This window comes from Hyla sarda, chromosome 4 (assembly GCF_029499605.1).
Source record: "Hyla sarda isolate aHylSar1 chromosome 4, aHylSar1.hap1, whole genome shotgun sequence".
Taxonomy (NCBI): Eukaryota; Metazoa; Chordata; class Amphibia; order Anura; family Hylidae; genus Hyla; species Hyla sarda.
In genome coordinates this window covers 223,134,124-223,162,001 of record NC_079192.1, presented here as the reverse complement: position 1 = coordinate 223,162,001, position 27,878 = coordinate 223,134,124, and the positions used below count along the sequence as shown (strand labels likewise).

Here is a 27,878-nt window from a genome sequence, read left to right as displayed (position 1 = left end):
CCCACCTGGTGGGATCAGAGGGGAGGGGGGGAATGGAGTTTCCCTCCAAAGAAGCAGATAAGACTTAAAATGCTGGACTCAACTGTTGTTCAAGGCTGTGCCACAAGCTGACAAGACCATCCTAAGAACAGCACTCTCATGGACTGCTATATCATCATGCTGTAAGAACTTCATCTTTTGTTTTCTGAACTTGCCTTGCTAAACTCTTTCATATTTTTGTAACTGTATGTCATTTGTTTATTTATATATATATATATATATATATAGCACTGTGATACCTTTTATCAGATTAAATGTTTAATTAATCAGCTCTGGTCTTTGATCTCTAAATATATGAGCTCACCTTTCTGAAGGCAGCTCTGGTGGAAACACGTTTATCTAAGGGTTAATTTGGTGACTTGCTGGGACTAGTAGTGGATACCCAGAGGTCTGGCGGCCTTAACCCTTGCACTATCACACTCTCTCTAGCGTCTTAGCTGGACCGATAGGGTGTGATCGTGACATGGTCCCTGAAAAAAATTCAGATTTTTGCCTCTGTCGTGTCCGATCGGCAATTGATTGCTTCAAGCCTGAAATCCAGGCTTGAGCAATCGACCGCCGATAACATCTTTGCTGTGTCAATGCATGGCAATGATCTGTGTATGAGATCGGTATGTGTAGTGTAATAGCCACTAAGGAGGGCTATAACACTGCAAAAAAAAAAGCGAAAAAAAAAGTCAATAAAGATAATTTAATCCCTTCCTAATAAAAGTAAGAATCACCCTCCTTTTCCCATAAAAAAAAAAAAAAACTGTGCAAATAAAAATAAACATATATGGTATTGCCGCGTGCAGAAATGTCGGAACTATAAAAATATATCCTTAATTAAACAGCATGGTCAATGGTGTACGCGCAAAAAAAATTCAAAGTCCAAAATAGCGTGTTTTTTGTCACTTTTTATATAATGAAAAAATGAATTAAAAGCCATCAAAACGTCTGATCAATACAAAAATGGTACCGATAAAAACTTCAGATCACGGCGCAAAAAATTAGTTCTCATTCTGGCCCGTTCGCTGAAAAATTAAAAAGTTATAGGGGTCAGAAGATGACGTATACATTTTCCTACATGTAGTTATGATTTTTTTCAGAAGTAATACAAAATCAAACCTATCATTTTAACCGTATGGAACTACAGAATAAAGAGAAGGTGTCATTCTTACCAAAAATGGAAGATGTAGAAATGGAAGCCCCCAAAAGTACAAAATGGCATTTTTTCTTCAATTTTTTCGCACAATGAATTTTTTTCCGTTTCACCATGGATTTTTTGGGTAAAATGACTGATGTCATTACAAAGTAGAATTGGTGGTATTATGGAATTTTAGGTGGAAAATTTAAAGAGTTATGATTTTTAGAAGGTGATGAGGAAAAAATGAAAACCCTGCATCCTTAACCTGTTAAAGGGGTAGTCCAGTGGTGAAAAACGTATCCCCTATCCTAGGGATAGGGGATAAGTTTGAGATCGCGGGGGGGTCCGACCGCTGGGGCCCCCTGCGATCTCTCTGTACGGGGGCCAGGCTCTCCGGCCAGATAGCGGGTGTCGACCCCCGCACGAAGCGGCGGCCGACACGCCCCCTCAATACATCTCTATGGCAGAGACGGAGATTGCCGAAGGCAGCGCTTCGGCTCTGCCATAGAGTTGAATTGAGGGGGCGTGTCGGCCGCCGCTTCGTGCGGAGGTCGACATGCCCCCTTCCCGCGGGCTGTCGGGTCTCTGTACAGGAGATCGCAGGGGGCCCCAGCGGTCGGACCCCCTGCGATCTGCAACATATCCCCTACCCTTAGGATAGGGGATAAGTTGTTCACCACTGGGTCACCACTGGACTACTCCTTTAAGGCCCCCCGTTTTAAAGTCCTTAAAGGGGTACTACGCCCCTAGAAATCGCCGCGGTCCCGCTGCTGGGGAGCCCCGGGATCCCCGCTGCGGCACTGCGCTATCATTACAGCACAGAGCGAGTTCGCTCTGCACTTAATGACGAGCAATACAGGGGCCAGAGCATTGTTACGTCACGGCTCCGCCCCTCATGACGTCACGGCCCGCCCCTTTCAATGTCACAAGGGGCAGAGCCATGACATCACGCTGCTCGGTCCCCTGTATCGCCCGTCATTACGCACAGAGCGAACTCGCTCTGTGCTGCAATGATAGCGGGGTGCCGCAGCGGCGATCCCGGGGCTCCCCAGCAGCGGGACCGCGGCGATCTGACATCTTATACCCTATAATTTGGATAGGGGATAAGATGTCTAGGGGCGGAGTACCCCTTTAAGGACTGAGGGCATATGGATAGGCCCGTGAGAATTCCGGTCCCCGCCGCTAGCCGGTTGGGGATCGGACCAGGATGCCTGCTGAAATCATTCAGCAGGCATCCCGGCACATCACCGAGGGGGTCCCGAGACCCCCCCATATCGGCAATCGGAGAAAATCGCATGTCAATTCAGACATGCGTTTTCTAATATTCCGGGCTGATCGGGTCTCTGGTGACTCGATCACCCGGAAAATAGGGATGATCGGAGCTGTCAGTGACAGCCCTGATCATCCTGAGGGATAGGAGCGAGATTGCAGTGCTGCGATCTCCTCCTATTCCGTGCCATTAGTCAGAACTGAGTTACGACCAATGGCAGTGCACGACAGGGGGTTGCCATGGAAACCCCCCGCTCTGCCCACCCCTGGATGTCGGGCAGAACGGGGGGAGAAGATGGCGGCTGGTACCTGGAAAGAAGATGCTGTGGGGACCGCCGATCGTCGTTGGAGACTGCGGAGATCAGCGGCGCAGGTAGGGAAGCGACAGTGGGGGGGAGGGGGGAGGAAGGGGGCAGTACGCGATATTTACTGCTGCCCTTCCTAGTGGTTGCCAAACTGCAACTCCCAGCATGCCCAGACAGCCAAAGGCTGTCACGCCCCCTCCCAAAGGCTTGCATTGAGGAGCGGAGCGTGACGTCACACGGGGGAGGATGTGTGACGTCACACGCCGACGGCCCTGTGGTCACCGGTAATCAGACCCGGAGGGAACATGCTCCGGGGACTGATTTTAACTGGGGTGCTGCGTGCAAGATCACGGGGGTCCCCAGCAACGGGACCCCCGCAATCAGGCATCTTATCCCCTATCCTTTGGAGTATCCCTTTAACCCCTTAAGGACATAGGGCGCATCCATACGCCCCCGTTTCCAAGTCCTTAAGGACCGAGGGCGTATGGATACGCCCTGAGCATTTCCGGCCCCCGCCGATAGCCGGAGGGGAGCCGGGGCCGGATGCCTGCTGAAATCGTTCAGCAGGCATCCCGGCATATCGCCCAGGGGGGTAATTATGTCCCCCCATGTCGACGATTGCCGCAGATCGCTGGACAATTCAGTCCAGGGATCTGCGGCGGATTCTGGGTCAATCGGGTCTCCAGTGACCCGATGACCCGGAATTACTGGCTGATAAGCCATTGCCAGCAGGGGTGAGGTGGCACTGGTGCCACCTCACCATCGCCCTGATTCGTCGGCCGGTTTCCCGGCCGACCAATCAGGGCGCCTGCTGCGGGTGTCACTCCCGCAACCCGCTCCGCCCCTATTCTGGAGGACGTGAGCGGGTGCGGGCAGAAGACCCCGGGTGCTGGGGACCCCGATCTCCGGCGTCCCTGTTGGGATCGGGGCCCCAGGAGCGACGGCGGCGGCGAGGGACTGACCTGTGCGGCGGCATCGTGGAGCAGCAGCAGGAGGTGAGTGACAGCCTCCTGCTGTTGCTTAGCAACAGCTCCCAGCATGCAAAAAGGGCATGCTGGGAGCTGTAGTTATGCAACAGCAGGAGGCAGACCACCACAACTCCCAGCATGCCCTTATGGGCAAATGTGACTCCTTCTCTTCTGAGACCTGTAGTGCGCCAGCAGAGCACTTTTCACCCCCATATGGGGTGTTTTCTGAATTGGGAGAAATTGGGCTTCAAATTTTGGGGGGTATTTTCTGCTATTACCCTTTTTAAAAATGTAAAATTTTGGGAAACCAAGCATTTTAGGTTAAAATTTTTTTTTTTTAACATATGCAAAAGTCGTGAATCACCTGTAGGATATTAAGGTTCACTTTACCCCTTGTTACGTTCCCTGAGGGGTCTAGTTTCCAAAATGGTATGCCATGTGTTTTTTTTTTTGCTGTCCTGGCACCATAGGAGCTACCTAAAGGTGACATGCCCCCCAAAAACCATTTGCCGCTCCTTCCCTTCTGAGCCCTCTACTGCGCCCCCTGAACAATTAACATAGACATATGAGGTATGTGCTTACTCAAGAGAAATTGGGTTTCAAATACAAGTAAACATTTTCTCCTTTTTACCCCCGTGCAAAAATTCAAAAATTGGGTCTACAAGAACATGCGAGTGTAAAAAATGAAGATTTTGAATTTTCTCCTTCACTTTGCTGCTATTCCTGTGAAACACCTAAAGGGTTAATACACTTACTGAATGTCATTTTGAATACTTTGGGGGGTGCAGTTTTTATAATGGGGTCTTTTATGGGATATTTCTAATATGAAGACTCTTCAAATCCACTTCAAAACTGAACTGGTCCCTGAAAAATAGTGAGTTTGAAAATTTTGTGAAAAATTTCAAAATTGCTGCTGAACTTTGAAGCCCTCTGGTGTCTTCCAAAAGTAAAAACTCATAAATTTTATGATGCAAACATAAAGTAGACATATTGTATATGTGAACCCAAAAAAAATTATTTTTAATATCCATTTTCCTTACAAGCAGATAGCTTCAAAGTTAGAAAAATGCAAAATTTTCAATTTTTTCATCAAATTTGGGGATTTTTCACCAAGAAAGGATGCAGGTTACCATAAAATTTTACCACTAAGTTAAAGTAGAATATGTCACGAAAAAACTGTCTCAGAATCAGAATGATAAGTAAAAGCATCCCAGAGTTATTAATGTTTAAAGTGACAGTGGTCAGATGTTCAAAAAATGCTCTGGTCCTTAAGGTGAAAAAGGGCTCGGTCCTTAAGGGGTTAAGGTCATTATGGGCTTGGTCCTTAAGGGATTATTAATGTGGAACATTCACCTTTAGTAGTTTTTCCTAAAATTGGGCACACCTGGCAATCTAATTATCACAGGTGTCTGAGATTGTTTTTGGTGATCAAAAAAGCCCTGAGACACAATGCCATCCAAAACAAATTATTTATAAGGAGATTTATCAAAACCTGTCCAGAAGAAAAGTTGCTGAGTTGCCCATAGCAACCAATCAGATCGCGTCTTTCATTTTTAACAAGGCCTCTGCAAAATGAAAGAAGCAATCTGATTGGTTGCTATGGGCAACTTTTCCTTTGCACAGGTTTTGATAAATTTCCCCCTTAATCTTTGTGACACTTAAATAGAATTTGCATAATAATTTGGAACAGGGTGTATGTGTGTGTGTGTATATATATATATGTATTTATGTATATATCTGTTATATGGGGCAATATGAAATATGAATAATGGTGACATTGTTTACAAATCAGGCAAAAAAATACTAAGACTAAGTACAGTAGATTGGGTGCTTTAAAGGGGTACTCCGCCCCTAGACATCTTATCCCCTATCCAAAGGATAGGGGATAAGATGTCAGATCGCCGCGGTGCCACTGCTGGGAAGCCCCGGGATCCCCGCTGCGGCACTGCGCTATCATTACAGCACAGAGCGAGTTCGCTCTGCGCGTAATGACGCGCAATACAGGGGCCGGAGCATCGTTACTTCACGGCCCGCCCCTTTCAATACAAGTCTATGGGAGGGGGCGCGGTGGTCGTCACGCCCCCTGCCATAGACTTGCATTAAGGGGACGGGCCATGATGTCACGAGGGGCGGAGCCATGACATCATGCGGCTCCGTCCCCTGTATCGCCCGTCATTACGCACAGAGCGAACTCAGATCCCGTGGCTCCCCAGCAGTGGCACCGTGGCGATCTGACATCTTATCCCCTATCCTTTGGATAGGGGATAAGATGTCTAGGGGCGGAGTACCCCTTTAACCCCTTAAGGACCAGGCCATTTCACACCTTAGGACCAGAGCGTTATTTGCACATCTGACCACTGTCACTTTGCTTTTAGTTATCATTCTGATTACGAGATTGTTTTTTCATGACATATTCTACTTTAACATAGTGGTAAAATTTTGCGGTAACTTGCATCCTTTCTTGGTGAAAAATCACAAAATTTTATGAAAAATTAGAAAATTAAGCATTTTTCTAACTTTGAAGCGCTCTGCTTGTAAGGAAAATGGATGTTCCAAAAAACATTTTTTTTTTAATTCACATTTCCAATATGTCTACTTTATGTTTGAATCATAAAATTGACGTGTTTTTACTTTTGGAAGACACCAGAGGGCTTCAAAGTTCAGCAGCAATTTTCCAATTTTTCACAAAATTTTCAAACTCACTATTTTTCAGGGACCAGTTCAGGTTTGAAGTGGATTTGAAGGGTCTTCATATTAGAAATACCCCACAAATGACCCCATTATAAAAACTGCACCCCCCAAAGTATTCAAAATGACATTTAGTAAGTGTTTTAACCCTTTAGGTGTTTCACAGGAATAGCAGCAAAGTGAAGGAGAAAATTCACAATCTTCATTTTTTACACTCGCATGTTCTTGTAAACCCAATTTTTGAATTTTTACAAGTGGTAAAAGGAGAACATGTATACTTATATTTGTAGCCCAATTTCTCTCGAGTAAGCACATACCTCATATGTCTATGTAAAGTGTTCGGCGGCCGCAGTAGAGGGCTCAGAAGCGAAGGAGCGACAAGGGGATTTTGGAGAGTACGTTTTTCAGAAATGGTTTTTGGGGGCATGTCGCCCCTATGGTGCCAGAACAGCAAAAAAAAAACAAAAAAAAAAACACATGGCATACCATTTTGGAAACTAGACCCCTTGAGGAACGTAACAAGGAATTAAGTGAGCCTTAATACCCCACAGGTGTTTCACGACTTTTGCATATGTAAAAAAAAAAAAAAAAATGCTTCACTAAAATGTGTGTTTCCCCCCAAATTTCACATTTTTGCAAGGGTTAATAGCAGAAAATACCCCCCAAAATTTGTAACCCCATCTCTTCTGAGTATGGAGGTACCCCATAAGTTGTCCTGAAGAGCACTACGGGCGAACTACAATGCTCAGAAGAGAAGGAGTGATATTTGGCTTTTTGAGAGCAAATTTTGCTCGGGGGGCATGTCGCATTTAGGAAGCCCCTATGGTGCCAGAACAGCAAAAAAAACACATGGGATACCATTTTGGAAACTAGACCCCTTGAGGAACGTAACAAGGAATAAAGTGAGCCTTAATACCCAACAGAGGTTTCACGACTTTTGCATATGTAAAAAAAATATATATTTTTTTCACTAAAATGTGTTTTTCCCCCCAAATTTCTAATTTTTGCAAGGGTTAATAGCAGAAAATACCCCTCAAAATTTGTAAACCCATCTCTTCTGAGTATGGAGGTACCCCATAAGTTGACCTGATGTGCACTACGGGCGAACTACAATGCTCAGAAGAGGAGGAGCACCATTGAGCTTTTGGAAAGAGAATTCGTTTGGAATGGTAGTCAGGGGCCATGTGCATTTACAAAGCCCCCCGTGGTGCCAGAACAGTGGACCCCCCACATGTGACCCTATTTTGGAAACTACACCCCTCACAGAATTTAATAAGTGGTGCAGTGAACATTTACACCCCACTGGCGTTTGACAGATCTTTGGAACAGTGGGCTGTGCAACATGGAAAATTAAATTTTTCATTTTCACGGATCACTGTTCCAAAAATCTGTCAGACACTTGTGGGGCGTAAATGCTCACTGTACCCCTTATTACATTACATGAGGGGTGTAGTTTCTAAAATGGGGTCACATGTGGGGTGGGGGTCCATTGTTCTGGCAACATGGGGGCTTTGTAAACACAAGTGGCCTTCAATTCCGGACAAATTTTCTCTTCAAAATCCCAACGGCGCTCCTTCTCTTCAGAGCATTGTAGTGCACCCATAGAGCCCTTTACATTCACATACGGGGTATGTTCTTACTCAGAAGAAATGGGGTTACAAATTTTGGGGGGCTTTTTTCCTCTTTTTCCCTTGTGAAAATGAAAAATTTAGGAAGATACCAGCATTTTAGTGAAAAAATTTTTTTTTCATTTTCCCATTCAACTTTAATGAAAATAAAAATTTCATTTTCACGTCCAACTGTAACAAAAATTCTTCAAACACCTGTGGGGTGTTCAGGCTCACTATACCACTTGTTACGTTCCGTGAGGGGTGTCATTTCCAAAATGGGGTCACATGTGGGTATTTATTTTTTTGGGTTTATGTCAGAACCGCTGTAAAATCAGCCACCCCTGTGCAAATCACCAATTTAGGCCTCAAATGTACATGGTGCGTTCTCACTCCTGAGCCTTGTTGTGCGCTCGCAGAGCATTGTACGCCCACATATAGGGTATTTCCGTACTCAGGAGAAATTGCGTTACAAATTTTGGGGGTCTTTTTTTCCTTTGTAGACCCCAACTTTTCTTTTTCATAAGGGGTAAAAGGAAAAATGCCCCCAAAATTAGTAGTGCAATTTCTCCCGAGTACGGAAATACCCCATATGTGGCACTAAACTGTTTCCTTGAAATACAACAGGGCTCTGAAGTGATAGAGCGCCATGCGCATTTGAGGACTAAATTAGGGATTGCACAGGGGTGGACAAAGGGATATTCTACGCCAGTGATTCCCAAACAGGGTGCCTCCAGCTGTTGCTAAACTCCCAGCATGCCTGGACAGTCAGTGGCTGTCCGGAAATGCTGTGAGTTGTTGTTTTGCAACAGCTGGAGGCTCTGTTTTGGAAACACTGCCGTACAATACGTTTTTTTTTTTATTGGGGTGACAGTGTAAGGGGGTGTAAATGTAGTGTTTTACCGTTTATTATGTGTTAGTGTAGTTTAGTGTAGTGTTTTTAGGGTACGTTCACACTGGCAGAGGTTTACAGTGAATTTACCGCTAGGAGTTTGCGCTGCGGCGAAAAATTTGCCGCAGCTCATACTTGTAGTAAACTTACTGTAAACCTGCCAGTGTGAATGTACCCTGTACGTTCACATGGGGGGGGCAAACCTCCAGCTGTTTCAAAACTACAACTCCCAGCATGTACTGACAGACCGTGCATGCTGGGAGTTGTACTTTTGCAACAGCTGGAGGCACACTGGTTGGAAAACCTTCAGTTAGGTTCTGTTCCCTAACTCAGTATTTTCCAACCAGTGTGCCTCCAGCTGTTGCAAAACTACAACTCCCAGCATGCCCAGACAGCAAACTGCTGTGTGGGCATGCTATCAGTTGTAATTTTGTAAGATCTGGAGGTGCACAGTATAGAGATCACTGTGCAGTGGTCTCAAACTGTAGACCTCCAGCTGTTGCAAAACTGCAACTCCCAGCATGCCTAAACAGCTCTCTGGGCATGCTGGGAGTTGTAGTTTTGCAACATCTGGAGGGTTACAGTTTAGAGATCACTATAGTGGTCTCAGACTGTAGCCCTCCAGATGTTGCTAAATAACTCACCCGCTTCCGTCGGATCCAGGGAGCTGCGTCGCCGTCCTCTTCTTCCGCCGATCGTCGGCCGCTGCCGCCGCAGATGGGTAAGTGGATCTTCGGCGCCGGTCCCTGTCGGTTTCCCCGTCCTGCCCCGCCTATTGTGGGTGGCCAGAAAGGGGAAACGAAAGTAAACCCCTCCGCCCCCGATCTGCTATTGGTGGTCACGTTTAGACCACCAATAGCAGAGATAGGAGGGGTGGCACCTCTGCCACCTCACTCCTATTGCTCCAAGGGGATCGTGGGTGTCTAGGACATCCGCGATCCCCTTTATTTTCCAGGTCACTGGGTCACTATAGACCCGTATGACCCGGAATAGCCGCAAATCGCAAGTGTGAATTCACATGGGGGCCGACATGGGGGGGGGGGGGGGTCAAATGACCCCCCTGGGCATTTGCTCGGGGTGCCTGCTGATAGATATCAGCAGTCACCCCGGCCCGAACTGAAATTCCTGCGGGCGTACAGGTACGCCCTTGGTCCTTAAGTGCCAGGGAGCAAAGGCGTACCTGTAAGCCCTTGGTCCTTAAGGGGTTAAAGGAAAACTGTCACCAAGTTCACGCACACTAAACCCAATACACTGGGTTATAGTGTGGATGAACAGGAATCCAATAAGGGGTCACTTAGTTTTCTTCCTCTAATTGCTGCTGAGTTATGCGTCGGTAAAATTCCATTGTTTGGTCCCTGCATCGTGCTTCAAGGCGGGCCCCCGCTGGCTGTCTGCCCTTCGACGCGTCTTAAGCCTGCCCCTTAATTAGTATAATAATTGCCTTCAACTCCACATCCTGGTGACATGGAGTCTCATGCACTGTGAGTGCAGCACTTTGTCTGCAGAGCGTATGCGCCTAAACCTTTCACCCTCTCGCTGAAGCCTTGTTACTCCCGACTTCCGGGTGTAGCAAGGGACCTGCGTATGCGCAGTAACAATGGCCATCGCTCAGTGCACCGATCTTACATCTTATCCCCTATCCTTTGTATAGGGGATAAGATGTTTAGAGTGGAGTACCCCTTTAACCCCTTAAGGACCCAGCCAATTTTCAGTGTAGGACCCGGCCATTTTTTGCACATTTGACCACTGTCACTTTAAGCATTAACCCCTTATGGACTCAGCCCATTTGGGCCTTAAGGACTCAGACAATCAGAGGGCTTCAGAGTATAGCAGCAATTTTCCAATCTTTCACAAAATTTTCTAAATCAAAAATTTTCAGGGACCAGTTCAGTTTTGAAGTGTATTTGAAGGGCCTTCTTATTAGAAATACCCCATTATAAAAACTGCACCCCTCAAAGTATTCAAAATGACATTCAAAAGGTTTGTTAACCCTTTAGGTGTTTCACAGGAATAGCAGCAAATTGCAGCAGAAAATTCAAAATCTTCATTTTTTACACTGGCATGTTCTTGTAGACCCAGTTATTGAATTTTTACAAGGGGTAAAAGGAGAGAAATCTTACTAAAATGTGTAATCCCGATGTATACGAGTGTAAGGGGGTGTATATGTAATGTTTTACTCTTAATTTTGTAGTAGTGTAGTGTAGTGTTTTTAGGGTACATTCGCACTGGCAGGTTCACAGTGAGTTTCCGCCAGCAGTTTGCGCTGCAGCAAAAAATTTGTCGCAGCTGAAACTTAAAGCAGGAAACTTGCTGTAATTCCACCCATGTGAATGTACCCTGTACATTCACATGGGGGTGCAAACCTCCAGTTGTTTCAAAACTACAACTCCCAGCATGTACTGACAGACCATGCATGCTGGGAGTTGTACTTTTGCAACAGCTGGAGGCACACTGGTTGGAAAACATTCAGTTAGGTTCTGTTACCTAACTCAGTATTTTCCAACCAGTGTGCCTCCAGCTGTTGCAAAACTACAACTCCCAGCATGTGCTGACCGCCGAAGGGCATGCTGGGAGATGTAGTTATGCAACAGCTGGAGATACGCAACTACCAACTTCCAGCATGCCGAGACAGCTGTTTGGGCATGCTGGGATTTTCAGTTTTGCTACATCTGGAGGGCTACAGTTTAAAGCCCACTGCACAGTGATCTCCAACTGTGGCACTCCAGATGTTGCAAAACTAAAAATCCCAGCATGCCCAGACAGCAAACTGCTGTGTGGGCATGCTAGGAGTTGTAGTTTTGCAAGATCTAGAGGGCCACAGTTTAGAGACCACTGCACAGTGATCTCCAGAAGGTAGCCCTCCAGCTGTTGCAAAACTGCAAATCCCAGCATGTACTGATCGCTGTCTCGTGTGGCATTTGTGTGGGGTGCCTGCTGATCGATATCGGCAGTCACCCCGGTCCGTTCCCCGCCCGGCGGGGACCGAAATTCCCATGGGCGTACAGGTACGTCCTAGATCCTTAAAGGAGTAGTCCAGTGGTGAACCCAGTGGTGAACAACTTATCCCCTATCCTAAGGATAGGGGATAAGTTTGAGATTGCGGGGGTCCGACCGCTGGGGCCCCCTGCGATCTCCTGTATGGGGCCCCGACAGCCCGCGCGAAGGGGGCGTGTCAACCCCCCGCACAAAGCGGCGACCGACACGCCCACTCAATACAACTCTATGGCAGAGCCGAAGCGCTGCCTTCGGCAATCTCCGGCTCTGCCATAGCGATGTATTGAGGGGGCGTGTCTGCCGCCACTTCGTGCGGAGGTCGACACCCACTATCTGGCCGGAGAGCCTGGCCCCCGTACAGAGAGATCGCAGGGGGCCCCAACGGTTGGACCCCCCGCGATCTCAAACGTATCCCCTATCCTTAGGATAGGGGATACGTTTTTCACCACTGGACTACCCCTTTAACTACCAGGGCGTCAGGACGTACCCGTACGCCCTCGGTCTTTATTAAGGTTTGTTTCACACTAGCAAATTACTCCGTTTAGCAAGTTCTGTCCTAAAATCAGCTGTCACCGGCAGTAACCAAATCCTATACGTCCGTTAGAAAATTCCATTATAGTCTATGGGATTTTCTAATATCCGTTTTAATCCATTATAGTCCGTTATTGATAACGGACGTTAGTTGGTTACGGAAGATAGTAACGGGAGAAATAGTGCATGAACTATTTTCTTCCGTACTATCTTCCGTCACAAAATAACATCCGTTATCAATAACGGAATATAATGGATTAAAACGGATATTTGAAAAATCCCATAGACTATAATGGGATTTTCTAACGGACTTATGATTTGGTTACTGAGGGTGACAGCTGATTTTAGGATGGAACTAGCGATGGAACTTGCAAAACGGAGTAATTTGCTAGTGTGAAAGAAGCCTTAAGGGGTTAAAGTATAGTTCACCAAACATAAGCACTGCATATGGCCCACCTCCTTATATTTCATGATCATCAGTGGTGGAAAGAAATACATGCACGAGCTTTATACATTATTCCTCTTATATTAGGAACAATAATGGCCAGAGTTCCCCTTTACTTTATTTCATAGTTATAGCAAATGACTTCAGCAGAGGAGAAGCCGCTGACAGAGAGGTCACCGCATACACTCTGTAAGGGAGCCGCTCGGTCAGGTCACATGACGCAAATTCATCCCTGTTCCCGCCATTTCCGCCTCCTGTGACGTTTTGTCTGGCGCAATGAACTGGGTCGGTGGCTCTCGGTAGGTTGTTAACAGCTTGTATACTGTATATGTTACTAATGTACATGTGTGGCCATCCAGCTATTGCACAGTAATCTACGAATGCTTCTGTTTGGTGTAACACGCGGTGACTGAAGTGAATGCTGTCTGGTGCCCCTGTACCTCATCCATTGCGCAGTCACTCTCTGAGGTTTATTAAACAACATTCTTACTGCTTGACTGGTAAAGTAAACATTATAGAACAAAATGGATATGTCTTTAAGGGGTTATCAGTTCTGTTCTTCGTCCCTGTACGTCATCAATATATATATTATGAGGGAAACTACCGACCCTGTTATATGTGCTAATTACATAGAAAAATGTCATTTACTACAAAGCACCATAGGGAGATTTATCAAAACGTGAAAAGGAAAAGTTTCCCTGTTTCCCATAGTAACCAATCAGATCGCTTCTTTAATTTTGCAGAGGGCTTGTTAAAAATGAAAGAAACGATCTGGTTGCTATCTGCACAGTTTTTGATAAATCTCCCCCTATGTCAATAGAAATACCAATTCATACCCAATCCTTGTCATTGTGAGTTTCTTGGCATCTTCAGTCCCCATCACATTTAGGATGGGCACTATACCACATAGGCATAGAAATAGCATCAGAGGCATGTTCAAGAATTTACCCATAGGCCTTAAATAAATTGTATTCTATTCGTGACTGTTCAGACTGCCTCATGCTACACATTTTATCTGTGGGACAGAATAGCAGAGCAGGCGTTCCTCTTTATCCTACAACTAAAAGATATACTGGCATAATACGAAATGAGCATAGTCGCACGCAAACTACACTTTAATGGTCTATTCACACGTATAGTATTCTGTGCAGATTTGATGCACAGGATTTTCTGCTGCAGATTTCAGTGTAAACTGAACACAGCTTGAAATCCTGTGCGTCAAATCTGCTCTAAAGGAGACCTGTGACGCAACACTTTTCACTTCCCCTGTGTCCGTGCGGCAAAAATGTAAAAAACAAACTTTAACTTACCTTCATATATTTTCTTTAAATATTTTTTTATAGCATTCACTGTATGGTAAAAAATATGTTATTTTTATTCTGTGGGTCGGGCCGATTATGGCATTACCCAATTTTTATAGCTTTTTTTTAATGTTCTTTTTCCTTTTCTCTAGAAAATCCATTTTTTCCCCATTTTTGTGTTGTCGTGTTCTGACAGTCATAACTTTTTCATTTTTCTTCCAACACCATTTTGTGGGGGCTCTTTTATAGGTACCATTTTTGCAATATATTCTATCTTTTGATCTTTTTCATACCATGTTTTGAACCAATATATATATTTTTTTTTAAACAGCAGTCACTGTGCAGGATAAATACCATAATTAGGGATGAGCGAACTTACAGTAAATTCGATTCGTCACAAACTTCTCGGCTCGGCAGTTGATGACTTATCCTGCGTAAATTAGTTCAGCCTTCAGGTGCTCCGGTGGGCTGGAAAAGGTGGATACATTCCTAGGAGTCTACTAGGACTGTATCCACCTTTTCCAGCCCACTGGTGCGCCTGAAAGCTGAACTAATTTATGCAGGAAAAGTCATCAACTGCCGAGCCGAGAAGTTGGTGACGAATCTAATTTACTGTAAGTTCGCTCATCTCTAACCATAATACCATTATTTTTTTTTATTGTACAAGTCATTACAGGCGTGGCAATACTTATGTAAAGGTTTGGGCGTTTTTTTGTTTTTTTTTGGGGGGGGGTAATAAGTGTTTTATTTGTAAAGGGGCGTTTATTTATTTTTACACATTAACCTCATAAGGATGCAGGGTGTACCTATTTGTCCTGCGCCCACTCCCGTGAAATAATGCACGGTCACGCGGTGACCCCGCGTCATATCGGGTCAGTAGCCGGGACCTGTGGCTAATTCTGGACCTCACCGATCGCGGTGATGCCCCGGTATTAAACCTTTAGACGCGGCAATCAAAGTTGATCGGCATATCTAAAGTTGAAAAAAAATAATTCCTGGTAGCTCAGTCAGGCTGATCGGGACCACCGCAGTGTCCCAATCAGCTGTTATGACACGAGGAGGGTCCCTACCTGCCTCCTCGCTGTCCGATCGCCGATTTACTGCTCTGTGTCTGAGATCCAGGCAGGAGTAGTGGAGCGCCGATAACACTGATCAATGCAATGCTATGGCATAGCATTGATCAGTGTTTGCAATCAATGTATTGCATGTTATATTTCCCAATGGGGGCTATAACATTACAAAAAAAAGTGTAAATAGTTTAAAGGGGTTCTCTGGTGCTTAAACATCTTATCCCCTATCCAAAGGATAGGGGATGAGATGGCTGATCGCGGGAGTCCCGCCGCTGGGAGCCCCCAGGATCATGCACGCGGCACCCCGTTTGTAATCAGTCCCCGGAGCGTGTTCGCTCCGGGACTGATTACCGGCGACTACAGGGCTGGCGGAGTGTGACTTCACGCCTGCGCCGGCGTGTGACGTCACGCTCCGCCCCTCAATGCAAGCCCACGGGAGGGGGCGTGATAGCTATCACGCCCCCTCCCGTAGGCTTGCATTGCGGGGCAGAGCGTGACGTCACACGCCGGCGCAGGCGTGACGTCTCACGCCGCCCGCCCTTTAGTTGCCCGTAATCAGACCGAGCGGCGTGACTCCCGCGATCAGCCATCTTATCCCCTATCCTTTGGATAGGGGATAAGATGTTTAAGCACCGGAGAACCCCTTTAATAAATGTGATTTAACCCCTTCCCTAATAAAAGTTTTAATCAGCCCCCTTTTCCCATTTAAAAAACAAACTATGTAAATAAATATAATCATATGTGATATCGCCGCTTGTGTAAATGTCCGAACTATAAAAATATATCGTTAATTAAACCGCACGGTCAATGGCGTACACTTTAAAAAATTCCAAATTTTTTTGTCACTTTTTATAACATAAAAAAAATGTATAAAAAAGCAATCAAAGTCTGAGCAAAACATAAATGGTACCAATATAACTTCACATTGCAAAAATTGAGCCCTCATACATCCCCGTATGCGGAAAAATAAAAAAGTTAGAGGGGTCAGAAGATGACAATTTTAAACGTATAAATTTTCCTGCATGTAGTTATGATTTTTTTTTAGAAGTACGACAAAATCAAACCTATACAATTAGGGTATCATTTTAACTGTATGGACCTACAGAATAAAGAGAAGGTCTCATGTTTACCGAAAAATGTACTGTGTAGAAACGGGAGCCCCCAAAATGTACAAAATGGTGTTTTTTTTTTCCTATTTTGTCTCACAATGATTTATTTTTCCGTTTCGCTGTACATTTTTGGGTAAAATGACTGATGTCATTACAAAGTAGAATTGGTGCCGCAAAAAATAAGCCATAATATGGATTTTTAGGTGCAAAATTGAAAGAGTTATGATTTTTCAAATGTAAGGAGGAAAAAAGGAAAATGCAAAAACGGAAAAACCCTGGGTCCTTAAGGGGTTAAAGGGGTATTCCAGCTTTATACATCTTATCTCCTATCCAAAGGATAGGGGATAAGGTGTATGATCGCAGGTGTACCGCCTCTGGGACCCACGCTATCTCAATGCAGCCTCCAACATTCTGTGCCGGGCGTTGCCCCTGAGACAGAGATGTGATGTTACGGCTATGCCCCCTCATGACGTCACACCACACCCCCTCCATTCATGTTTATGGGAGGGGGCGTGACTGCCACTATGCCCCCTCCCATATACATGAATGAAGGGTGTGTGGCCATGATGTCAGGTTTAGGTCTCGGGGGAAGCTCCCGGAACAGAATGCCGGGGGCTGCACCGAGATTGCGGATAAGATGTATAAAGCCGGAATACGCTTTTAAACATACTTATTTTTGATACTTTTTAAAAGCAATACAGTAATAGAAAAGTATCTAATTATGGGTATCATTTTGATCATATTAACCTACAAAATAAAGAAAACCTGCCATTTTTACTGTGAAGTTTACAGCGTGAAAATGAAACCTTCCATTTGCAAAATTGTGGTTTTCTTTTCAGTTTTCAAACATAAGTGAATAATAATTTTTTGTTTTGCGATACATTTTATGGTAAAATTAAAGGGGATTTTTAGAATGCGATGAGGAAAAAACAAAGATGCAAAAATAACATTTCCTTGAGGCCAAAATGTTCATATGCCTAAATACAAAAATCCATATTTATCACAAACTAGCTTCTGTTTATTTAAAAAAATGAGGAGTAGGGTATGCCTGCATCTTTTGTTGACATTTTACAGTCAATTTTAAATTGCGCAAAAGTAAATCTTATGACATTTTTCCATAGGAGCAGAATGGTTTTAAAACAAGAGAGACAGAAACAGAGAGTATGTATAAATGCAATAGTAACTTTGGCTGGGGTGAGATAGAGACTTATACTGTACATGTCAGAAGTTTTGATTCCAATCTGTAATATGACTGGGCAGCACTACTCGTCTCTATTTGGCACTGCTCTAAAGCCTATGAATTCTATTGTGAATCTGTACACTGCATGTATAGCTCAAAGAGCAAAGCTGAAATGTGTTGAAGAGATACAAGTGGGCAAAGCGATCAGCTGAGCACTGTTGCCCATTCATTTTAGAGATAGATGGGGAAATTCAGCAGAGGGGCCTCCATGAATTACAACATACCACAGGTCACTGTGACAGGTACTCTTTAACATTTACCAACTGTTGTTTCTGTTAGTACCTGACTGTCTCTGATGTTTGGTGTTATATTTACACAAGGCACCACCTGTATCTAATCAATGCTCTTGATTCCAGGCCTGATGTGTTTATCTTTAAATCCTGGGAGATTTATTAAAACCAGTGCTGAGGAAAAGTTGCCCATAGCAACCAATCAGATTGCTTCTTTCATTTTCAAAGACACATCTGTGTTAAGGTCACGGCAGGTGGTGGATCCTCTGGGCCTGTGTGACGAGATGACGAGAGCTGTGCCAGGGAGCGGAGTCTAAGGTGCCGCTGGTTTTCACCCTAGCCTGCCGCAGCAAGACCATCCTGCTTTGCGGCTATGGTGAAAACCCAGGTCGCTACCCCTGGCACGACTCATCCACATAGGTAGCTGGGAGGTGGCATGGCACAGAAGGAGACTGGCAGGACGTGGCAAGATGGCAGGAGGTCAGGGCAGGAACACAGGTGCAGGGCAGGAAGGTAGCAAGGAACAGGAACACAGTAACAGAGACTCATAACTTTCACTATGGCAATAGACAACCAAAGATCCAACAGGGAACCAAGGGAGGAGCTGAAATTTAACCCCTTAAGGACGCCGAGCGTATCCATACGCCCCCGTTTTAAAGTCCTTAAGGACTGAGGGCGTATGGGTACGCCCGTGGGAATTTCGGTCCGGACCAGGGCGATTGCTGATATCGATCAGCAGGCACCCCATGCAAACCCCTGGGGGGGGGGGGGGTCCTGAAACCCCCCCATGTCGGCGGTCAATTCAGAGCGGCGATAAGCAACGATTCTGGGTCAATCGGGTCTCTGGTGACCCGGATAAAAGGGTGAATGGGGCTGTCCGAGACAGCCCCATTCACCCTTACCCAGCAGGAGTGAGGTGGCATGGGTGCTGCCTCATGATCACGTGATCGGTCGGAACGACCAACTGATCATGACCCTGCTGGGCGGTGATCGGGACGGCAATCATGGCGGCGGTCTCCTACCTCTCCCTGGTCCGGCGGGGGTCCCCTCTGGTGCGGTGGCGGCAACAGGAGCAGCAGGATTGGTGGTAGCAGCGGCGGTGGTCCCGGCGGCTGGATACAGCAGGAGGTGAGGCCTGTTCACCTCCTGCTGTTGCTTGGCAACAACTCTCAGCATGCAAAGCAAAAGGGCATGCTGGGAGTTGTAGTTTTGCAACAGCTGGAGTTCCAACTAAAAACTCCCAGCAATGCCCTTTGGTAGTCTGTGCATGCTGGGGGTTGTAGTTATGCAACAGCTGGAGGCACATTTTTTCTTTAGAAAAGTGTGCATCCAGCTGTGGCATAACTACAACTCCCAACATTCACAGACTACAAAAAGGCATGCTGGGAGTTGTAGCAGTGTGCCACCAGCTGTTGCAAAACTACAACTGTCAGCATGCCCTTCGACTGTCAATGCATGCTGATTGTTGCAGTTTTTAAACAGCTGGAGACCCATTGGTTGTGAAACAGTTTGTTACCTAACTCAGTGTTTTGCAACCAGTGTGCCTCCAGCTGTTGCAAAAACACAACTCCCAGCATGCACTGAGAGACTGTACATGTTGGGAGTTCTAGTTTTGCAACAGCTGGAGTCACATTAGTTGCGAAACTCTGAGATAAGTAACAAACTCTGTGTTTTGCAACCAATGAGCCTCCAGCTGTTGCATAACTACAACTTCCAGCATGTATGGTTTGTCAGTGCATGCTGGGAGTTGTAGTTTTGCAACAGCTGAAGATTCCTCCTCCCCCCCCCCCCCCACACAGGCAGGTTTACAGCGAGCTTTCTGCTGCAAGTTTGAGATGCTGCAAATTTTATGCCGTAGCTCAAACTCCCAGCGAGAAACTCACTGTAAACCCGCCCATGTGAATGTACCCTAAAAACACTACACTACACTTACACAAAATAAAAAGTAAAACTCTACATAGACACATACCCCTACACAGTCCCTCCCCCAATAAATAAATAAATAAAAGTCTTGTACAGCACTGTTTCCAAAACGGAGCCTCCAGCTGTTGAAAAGCAAAAACTCCCAGTATTGACGGGCAGCCACTGACTGTCCAGTCGTGCTGGGAGTTCTGCAACAGCTGGAGACACCCCGTTTGGGAAACACTGCCATAGGGTATTTTTGTGGCGGATTCAAATCCCCAATTTAGGCCTCAAATGCGCATGCCGTTCCAAAGATCTGTCAAACACCAGTGGGGTGTAAATGTTCACAGGCACTATGTGCCTCCCACACATGGCCTCCCACTTTTATTCCAACCAATTCTCTCACCAAAAGCGGAAAAGCTCAATGGTGCTCCTTCTCTTCTGAGCATTGTAGTTCACCCGCAGAGCACTTTACATCCACATATGGAGTATTTCCATACTCAGAAGATATGGGGTTATAAATTTTGGGAGGCTTTTTCTCCAATTGCCCCTTGTGAAAATGAAAAATTTGAGGTAACACCAGCATTTTAGTGAAGAAAATCGAATTTTTCATTTTCGGGTCCAACTTTAGCGGAAATTTGTCAAGCACCTGTGGGGTGTTAAGGCTCACTGTACCCCTTGTTACGTTCCCTGAGGGGTGTTGTTTCCAAAATAGTATGCCATGTGTTTTTTTTTTTTTTTTTTTTTTGCTATTCTGGCACCATAGGGGCTTCCTAAATGCAACATGTCCCCAAAAAAACATTTCAGCAAAATTTGCTTTCCAAAAGCCAAATGTGACGACTTCTATTCTGAGCATTGTAGTGTGCTCACAGTGCACTTAACATCCACACATGGGGTATTTCCATACTCGGAAAAGATGGGGTTACAAATTTTGGGGGGCATTTTCTTCAATAACCCCTTGTAAAAATTTAAAATTTGGGGAAAAAACATTTTAGTGAAAAAAAAAAAGTTCATTTACACATCCGACTTTAACAAAAAGTCGTCAAACCCCTGTTGGGTGTTAAGGCTCACTGGACCCCTTGCTTACGTTCCATGAGGGGGGTAGTTTCCAAAATAGTATGCCATGTTTTTATTTAATTTTTTTATTTTTTGGGGGGGGGGGGGGGGGGCTGTACTGGCACCATAGGGGCTTCCTAAATGTTACATGCCCCCCAAAAACCATTTCAGAAAAAACTTGTTCTCCAAAATCCCATTGTGGCTCCTTCCCTTCTGAGCCTTGTAGTGCATCCACAGAGCACTTGACATCGACATATGAGGAAAGAAGTAGCAGGAGTTCACACCACCTCCGGCAATTGGTAAGCGGCAGTGCCGGCTTTCTGCTTTTCTTGAGATACAATCCACATATGAGATATTTCCTTACTCGAGAAAAATTGGGTTACAAATTTTGGGGGGCTTTTTCCCCTTCTAAAATTTCAAAAACTGGGTCTACGAGAACATGTGAGAGTAAAAAATGAAGATTTAGAATTTTCTCCTTCACCTTGCTGCTATTCCTGTGAAATACCTAAAGGGTTAACACACTTTCTGAATGTCATTTTTAATACTTTGGGGGTGCAGTTTTTATAATGGGGTCAATTATGGGGTATTTCTAATATGAAGACCCCTCAAATTTGAACTGGTCCCTGAAAAATTCAGATTTTGAAAATTTTATGTGAAATTGGAAAATTGTTGCTGAACTTTGAAGCCCTCTGATGTCTTCCAGAAGTAAAAACATGTAAACTTTATGACATCTGGCAAAGGCACCCCAGCGAGATCCATGGCCAGATCTTACTGTTATGGTCACAGCAGGTGGTGGATACTCTTGGCCTATGTGGATGATGACATGAGCCGTGCCAAGGAGTGGAGTCTAAGGTGCTGCTGGTTTTCACCAGAGCCTACCGCAAAGCGGGATGGACTTGCTGCGGCACCCAGGTTCCTACTCCTTGCACGACTCGTCCACACAGGTAGCTGGGAGGTGACGTGTCACAGAAGGAGACAGGCAGGACGTGGCAAGATGGCAGTAGGTCAGGGCAGGAAGGTAGCAAGGAACAGGTACACAGTAACAGAGACACAGAACTTTCACTATGGCAATAGACAACCAAAGATCCGGCAGGGAACCAAGGGAGGAGCTGAAATTTAAGGAAGAGTGTGCAGGTATAGACACTTGACTAAATGAGCACTGGCCCTTTAAGATTTGGAGCTCCGGCGCATGCGCGCCCTAGGAGGTGTGGGCACGCACACCGGGGCTGCAAGGACAGGGCGGGCGCATCCCGCGATGCAAATCCCAGCCCCAACGGCAGCAGGGACATGCCAGAGCGCTCATGGCCAGCGGGTCTGGCCAGACCGCGGATGTTACAATCTGAAGGAATAAATCTGATTGGTTGATATGGGCAGCTAGTCAACTTTTCCTCTGCACAAGTTTTGATAAATTTCCCCCATAATTTCTCAAATGTATGTATAGCACCTCTCTCTCTATATACTCTTTCTTAGGATTTAGAAGACCATTTATTATGTTTACAGATTGATGGTTGAACCTTTTTTTTTTTTATCCACTCACTGCTGTGCAATCAAAGGGATTTTCTGGCTTCATGATAAATTTACAGAGGGACAGGAGATGGTAGTTACAGGGATGTGGAATTCCTATCGCCCGACGCCCACAACTTTGTCCGGCTCTTAGCCCGGCTTCGGGCAAGCAGGGCCGGACCTGACAAGTGCAGCGGCGATCTGCAGTCTGTATGGAGCGGGCTCCCGACTCCTGCCCGCTCCATACTCTGCAGCCTGTGTCCTCCGAAGCAGAGCAGGTGAGATGAGAAGCTGTGTATTTGTCTTCTCTCCCCTGCTCTACAGACGTGCAGGGGTAGATGAGGGGGCTTGGCTTCTTGCTCCCCGTGCAGACCTGCGTCCTCTGCATTCACTCCCCCCAGCTGTAGCTTCGGAAAGCTGAGGGGAGGAGGCACATCTGCACGGGGAGATGCTTGCGGCGCTCACATGGGAGTATGGAGCGGGCTCGGGATTCCTGCCCGCTCCATACTCTGCAGACCCCGGCTGTTCTCAGTAGCCGGGGGCCGCCGCTAATAACCCTTTAGATCGCTGCTGTCAAAGTGGACAGTGGCCTCTAAAGGGACATGTGAATGCTCCCTGGTGGGCTAGTGGGGTGGATCACCCCCCCGCAGCCGTTGGCTGTCCGGGCATGCTGGGAGTTGTAGTTTTGCAACATCTGGAGGGGCACAGTTTGAAGACTGCTGCATTATCCCCTTCCATGTTAAAAGTTTAAATCACCCCCTTTTCCTGTATAAAAACATGCAAACATAATAAAAATAAACATATTTGGTATCGCCTCATGCGTAATTGTACAACCTATTAAAATATAACATTATACATTGTATCCCGTACGGTAAATGTAAATAAATACCAAACCACAGATTTGCAATTTTTATAATATCCCAGAAAAAAAAGTTAAAAAGCCATGAAAAAGTCAGATCAATACCAAAATGGTACCGATACAAAAAATAGATTATGGCGCAAAAAATGAGCCCTCATACAGCCTGGTATGCGGAAAAAAAATAAAGCTACAGGGGTTAAAAAATGTCAAATCATTTTTTTTTTTTAAAAGTCCAGAATTAGTAAAAGATGACGTAAACTATACAAATCTGGTATCGCTGTAATCAGGCAGCCTAAAGTATAAAACTAATATGTTACCTCAACTACAAGGTAAATGGCGTAGAAAAGAAAACCACCAAATCTGCAAAATTATCTTTTATTATTTCAATTTCACTTCCCTAAATATATATATATATATATATATATATATATAATATATATTTTAGGTTCAGAGAATGTTATTGAAAAATTAAGATATCCTTATAGTAGGTAGTTATGGCTATTATAGGGCGAGGAGGAAAAAATTAGAGCGTAAAAGTGAAAATTGGCCCGGACAAGTGGATCGTCATGAGGGACAAGTAGATTTTGCTCCATTTTAGTCCCGTGGACAAGTAGTTTTTTATAAAATTTCCACACCCCTGTAGTTATGACAGTTACATCAACCTACACTTTGCATAGAATGCTGCAGTCACTCACAGACCTCAGTATTTATATGCAAGAGGACATGATCATCAAATGGGCACTGTCAGATACAAAAACTTATGTTGTACATCTTGGCAACATTAACTTTTTTAATATAATTAGAAAATGTTATTTCTGAGTTATAAGCTGAAGTGCCCTCTTCTGTCTGATAGGACTCCTCTGTGCTCTCTCCTGTCTGATAGCTCTACTCTGTGCTCTCTCCTGTCTGATAGCTCTACTCTGTGCTCTCTCCTGTCTGAAAGGACTCCTCTGTGCTTTTTCCTGTTGGATAGCATTCCTCTGTGCTTTTTCCTGTTGGATAGCACTCCTCTGTGCTCTCTTGTGGCTGATAGCACTCTTCTGTGCTCTCTTCTGGCTGATAGCACTCCTCTGTGCTCTCTTCTGGCTGATAGCACTCCTCTGTGCTCTCTTTTGGCTGATAGCACTCCTCTGTGCTCTCTTCTGGCTGATAGCACTCCTCTGTGCTCTCTTCTGGCTGATAGCACTCCTCTGTGCTCTCTTCTGGCTGATAGCACTCCTCTGTGCTCTCTTCTGGCTGATAGCACTCCTCTGTGCTCTCTTTTGGCTGATAGCACTCCTCTGTGCTCTCTTTTGGCTGATAGCACTCCTCTGTGCTCTCTTCTGGCTGATAGCACTCCTCTGTGCTCTCTTCTGGCTGATAGCACTCCTCTGTGCTCTCTTCTGGCTGATAGCACTCCTCTGTGCTCTCTTCTGGCTGATAGCACTCCTCTGTGCTCTCTTCTGGCTGATAGCACTCCTCTGTGCTCTCTTATGCCTGATAGCACTCCTCTGTGCTCTCTCCTGGCTGATAGCACTCCTCTGTGCTCTCTCCTGGCTGATAGCACTCCTCTGTGCTCTCTCCTGGCTGATAGCACTCCTCTGTGCTCTCTCCTGGCTGATAGCACTCCTCTGTGATCTCTCCTGTCCTATCAGACACAGAGGAGTGCTAGCCCACCCTCACTTTACTGGATTTTGTCCTTGTCCATGCCTGTGCTTCAGCTTGGACAACGCCATTTTATAAGCCATGATTTTATAAGCCATTATTTCTAGGAAATAACAATTTCTTATGAAGTATATTAGAAAGGTTAATGTCTTGTCAAGATGTACAACATATTAAATGTTTTTGTATCTGACAGTGCCCATTTAAGTCCAGTGATAGGCTGCAGTGCTTGTGTTAACTGTATGGAGACGGTGCTTCCACTGACAAGTGTGGAGTGGCAGCAGCAGTGGACTTGGAGTGAGTGAAACGTGTTTTTTTTTTTTTTCCATATATTCTACCATCCTCTTAGGGTATGTTCACACTGCGGAATTCCTGTAAAATTCTGCACAGTGAACGTTAGCATCTTCTACGAGACCCGTTCACACTGCGGAATTTCAGCGGTGGACAATTCTGGTGAATTAACGGCCTTTATTTTTAACATTGAAGTCTATGGTAAACTGATGAGCCTTTGTCATCCGTTTGAACCTGGTTTATAATATCCGTTTTTACGGATGCTCAGAAGAGATGACATCAGCAGACTCCTGCAGTGCTGAGGGACTACTACTACTCCCATCATGGAACAGACTTGTTTCCATGATGGGAGTAGTAATTCCCCTATTGCGGTAGTCTGCCGGTGGCTGGGGAGGCTACATTATTGTTTGTACTACTACCCCCATCATGGAACATACTCTGTTATATGATGGGGGTTGTAGTACAGGGGCTGAGGGATTGATCACACAGGGTCTCACATCTGCGACCTCATGCGATCAGAAGTAAAGCGGGAGCTGGCGGCATTGGTCTGCAACCCTGCGATGTATCGTGTGTTTTTACTTTCAATTTTAAATATACATATGGCCCCTGCGGCCACTCACAATGTTCATTTTAAAAACCCAGCGGGGAGCCCTGAATGGCGCATTTATAGTGTGCCCACCCCCCTGCCGGCGCATTTAGCGTGCCCCCCCCCCGTTGGCACATTTATAATGGCCCCCCCCCCCCCCCCCCCCCACTGCCGTCGGATTTATAATGTGCCCCCCACCGGCCCGATGATGCTGATAGAAATACTTTTCATTCATAGCGATGCGGTGGCATATGTATATAGAAGTGCTCTGGGGGGCAGATAATGTTATATGTATGCCCCTGCAGCGCTATGTATGAAAAGTATTGTATCAGCATCATCGGCCCGGCCTAGCGCTGCGGTGGCATAATATGAGAAATGCGCCGGCGGGGGGTAGATATATATGCTATATGTATCCCCCCCCCCCCCCCCCCCTGCAGCTCTACATATCTTGCCCCCCACAGAGCTTTTAATATACATATGGCCCCCACTGCCACTCACAATGTTCATTTTAAAAACCCTGTGGAGAGCCCTGAATGGCTCCTCTGTACCGGCTATTCAGGGCTCCCCGCAGAGGATTTAAAATTGAAAGTAAAAACACACGATACATCCCAGGGGGGCGCAGCATGTCGCCCGCTCCCCTGTTTCATAACTTATGATAGCATTGGGTCTCAGAAGTGAGACCCGGTGCAATCAATCCCTCAGCCCCTGTACTACAACCCCCATCATGGTACAGAGTCTGTTCCATGATGGGGATAGTAGTACAAACACTAATGTAGCCTCCCCAGCTGTCTGCAGACTCCAGCAGCTGGGGAATTGCTACTCCCATCATGGAAACAAATCTGTTCCATGATGGAAGTAGTAGTAGTCCCGGCTGTGGGAGTCTGTAGGCAGAGGTGTTAAACTGCCGTACATGAGGGATGTTATAATGGGTCTTAACGGATGAATATGCCCGTTACATTGATGGACATTATTCAGCCGTTAGCATGTTCAGCCATTAGCATTTTAATAATGGATGAATAATCATAGTGGGAAAGGAGCCTTAGTGATAACTGAAGTACCTTTTTCTAAAAGACCTCTTGCCATGGCCCAGCCCAATAGGTTGTATATCCTCCTCCTATCTTACTTTTATTTCCATAGGGAATTTAGGTAGAATATGACCCCTGCAGAGCTATCTGCCTTTTCTCACAATAATTTATTTATTTATTTGTTTTTTGGTAAGGGTGACCACTTTCCCCAAATTACAGTGAGAAAAATAAAAAAAATTTAAATCCAATGCTGATTTTGTAAATTTTTCTACTAAATAGGGATTGGCTTCAAAGGAAGAAAAACCATATGCCATTGAACTGCACGTTGACTAATGCCAGAAGTCTGACCAATAAAACTGATGAACTGGAGTGGTTGATGTCTGAGGAGGATTATGACATAGTGGGTATAACAGAGACTTGGTTGGATGATACCTGTGACTTGGCGGTCAACATACAGGGTTATAGTCCTATTCAGGAAGGATAAGACAAAACAGAAAGGGGGAGGAGTCTGTCTTTATGTAAAGTCTAGTCTGAAGGCCGCACTGCGGGAGGATATACGGGAGGGAAACGATAATGTGGAGTCATTATGGGTAAAAAAATATATGGAGATAAAAATAAAATTCTGATAGGGGTTTACTATAAGCCACCAAACATAATGGAAGAAGCAGAAGATCAATTACTGAAGCAAATAAACAAGGCGGCAAATCAGAATTAGGTGATAATAATGGGGGACTTTAACTATCCTGATAAAAACTGGGAGACTGAGACCTGTGAATCTCATAAAGGAAACAGGTTTCTGACTATAGCTAAAGACAATTATCCGTCCCAGAGCCCAACCAGAGGGGGCGCCGTACTAGACTTAATATTAACCAACAGACCTGACAGAGTAACTAATGTGCAGGTAGAAGGACACCTAGGAAATAGTGATCATAATATAATACATTATAACTTGTTCTTCAATAAGGGAATCTCTCGAGGGGCCACAAAAACAATGAACTTCAGGAAGGCAAAGTTTGACCAACTCAGAGAAGCCCTTAACAATATAAAATGGGATAATGTCCTCAAAAACAAGAATACTGACACTAAATGGGAGACTTTTAAAAATATCTTAAACTCTCACTGTAAGATGTATATACCTTATGGGAATAAAAGGGTCATAAATAAAAGAAAACCAATATGGATGAATAAAAATGTTAAGGGG

At 45.3% G+C, this 27,878-nt stretch overlaps 2 protein-coding genes across 10 annotated transcripts in view; one reads left to right on the top strand and one right to left on the bottom strand.

The window, feature by feature from the left end:
* ABCD2 (ATP binding cassette subfamily D member 2) overlaps positions 1-13,115 on the bottom strand; it is a 128,605-nt gene extending 115,490 nt beyond the window's left edge. Inside the window, exon 1 of the mRNA XM_056573655.1 lies at positions 12,981-13,115. The gene's annotated coding sequence lies outside the window, so the exon portion shown is untranslated. The remainder of the gene's footprint in view (positions 1-12,980) is intronic.
* C4H12orf40 (chromosome 4 C12orf40 homolog) overlaps positions 13,015-27,878 on the top strand; it is a 160,016-nt gene continuing 145,152 nt past the window's right edge. Inside the window, exons 1-2 of one of the 9 annotated variants that reach the window (XM_056573666.1) lie at positions 13,015-13,163; positions 26,957-27,077. In XM_056573666.1, the coding sequence (XP_056429641.1) occupies positions 13,141-13,163; positions 26,957-27,077 (144 nt within the window). In that variant the 5' untranslated portion in view covers positions 13,015-13,140. Of the gene's footprint in view, positions 13,164-13,195; positions 13,365-17,465; positions 17,506-26,956; positions 27,078-27,878 lie in introns of those variants that run through there. The other 8 variants (XM_056573660.1, XM_056573667.1, XM_056573658.1 and 5 more) reach the window with 8 other exon arrangements.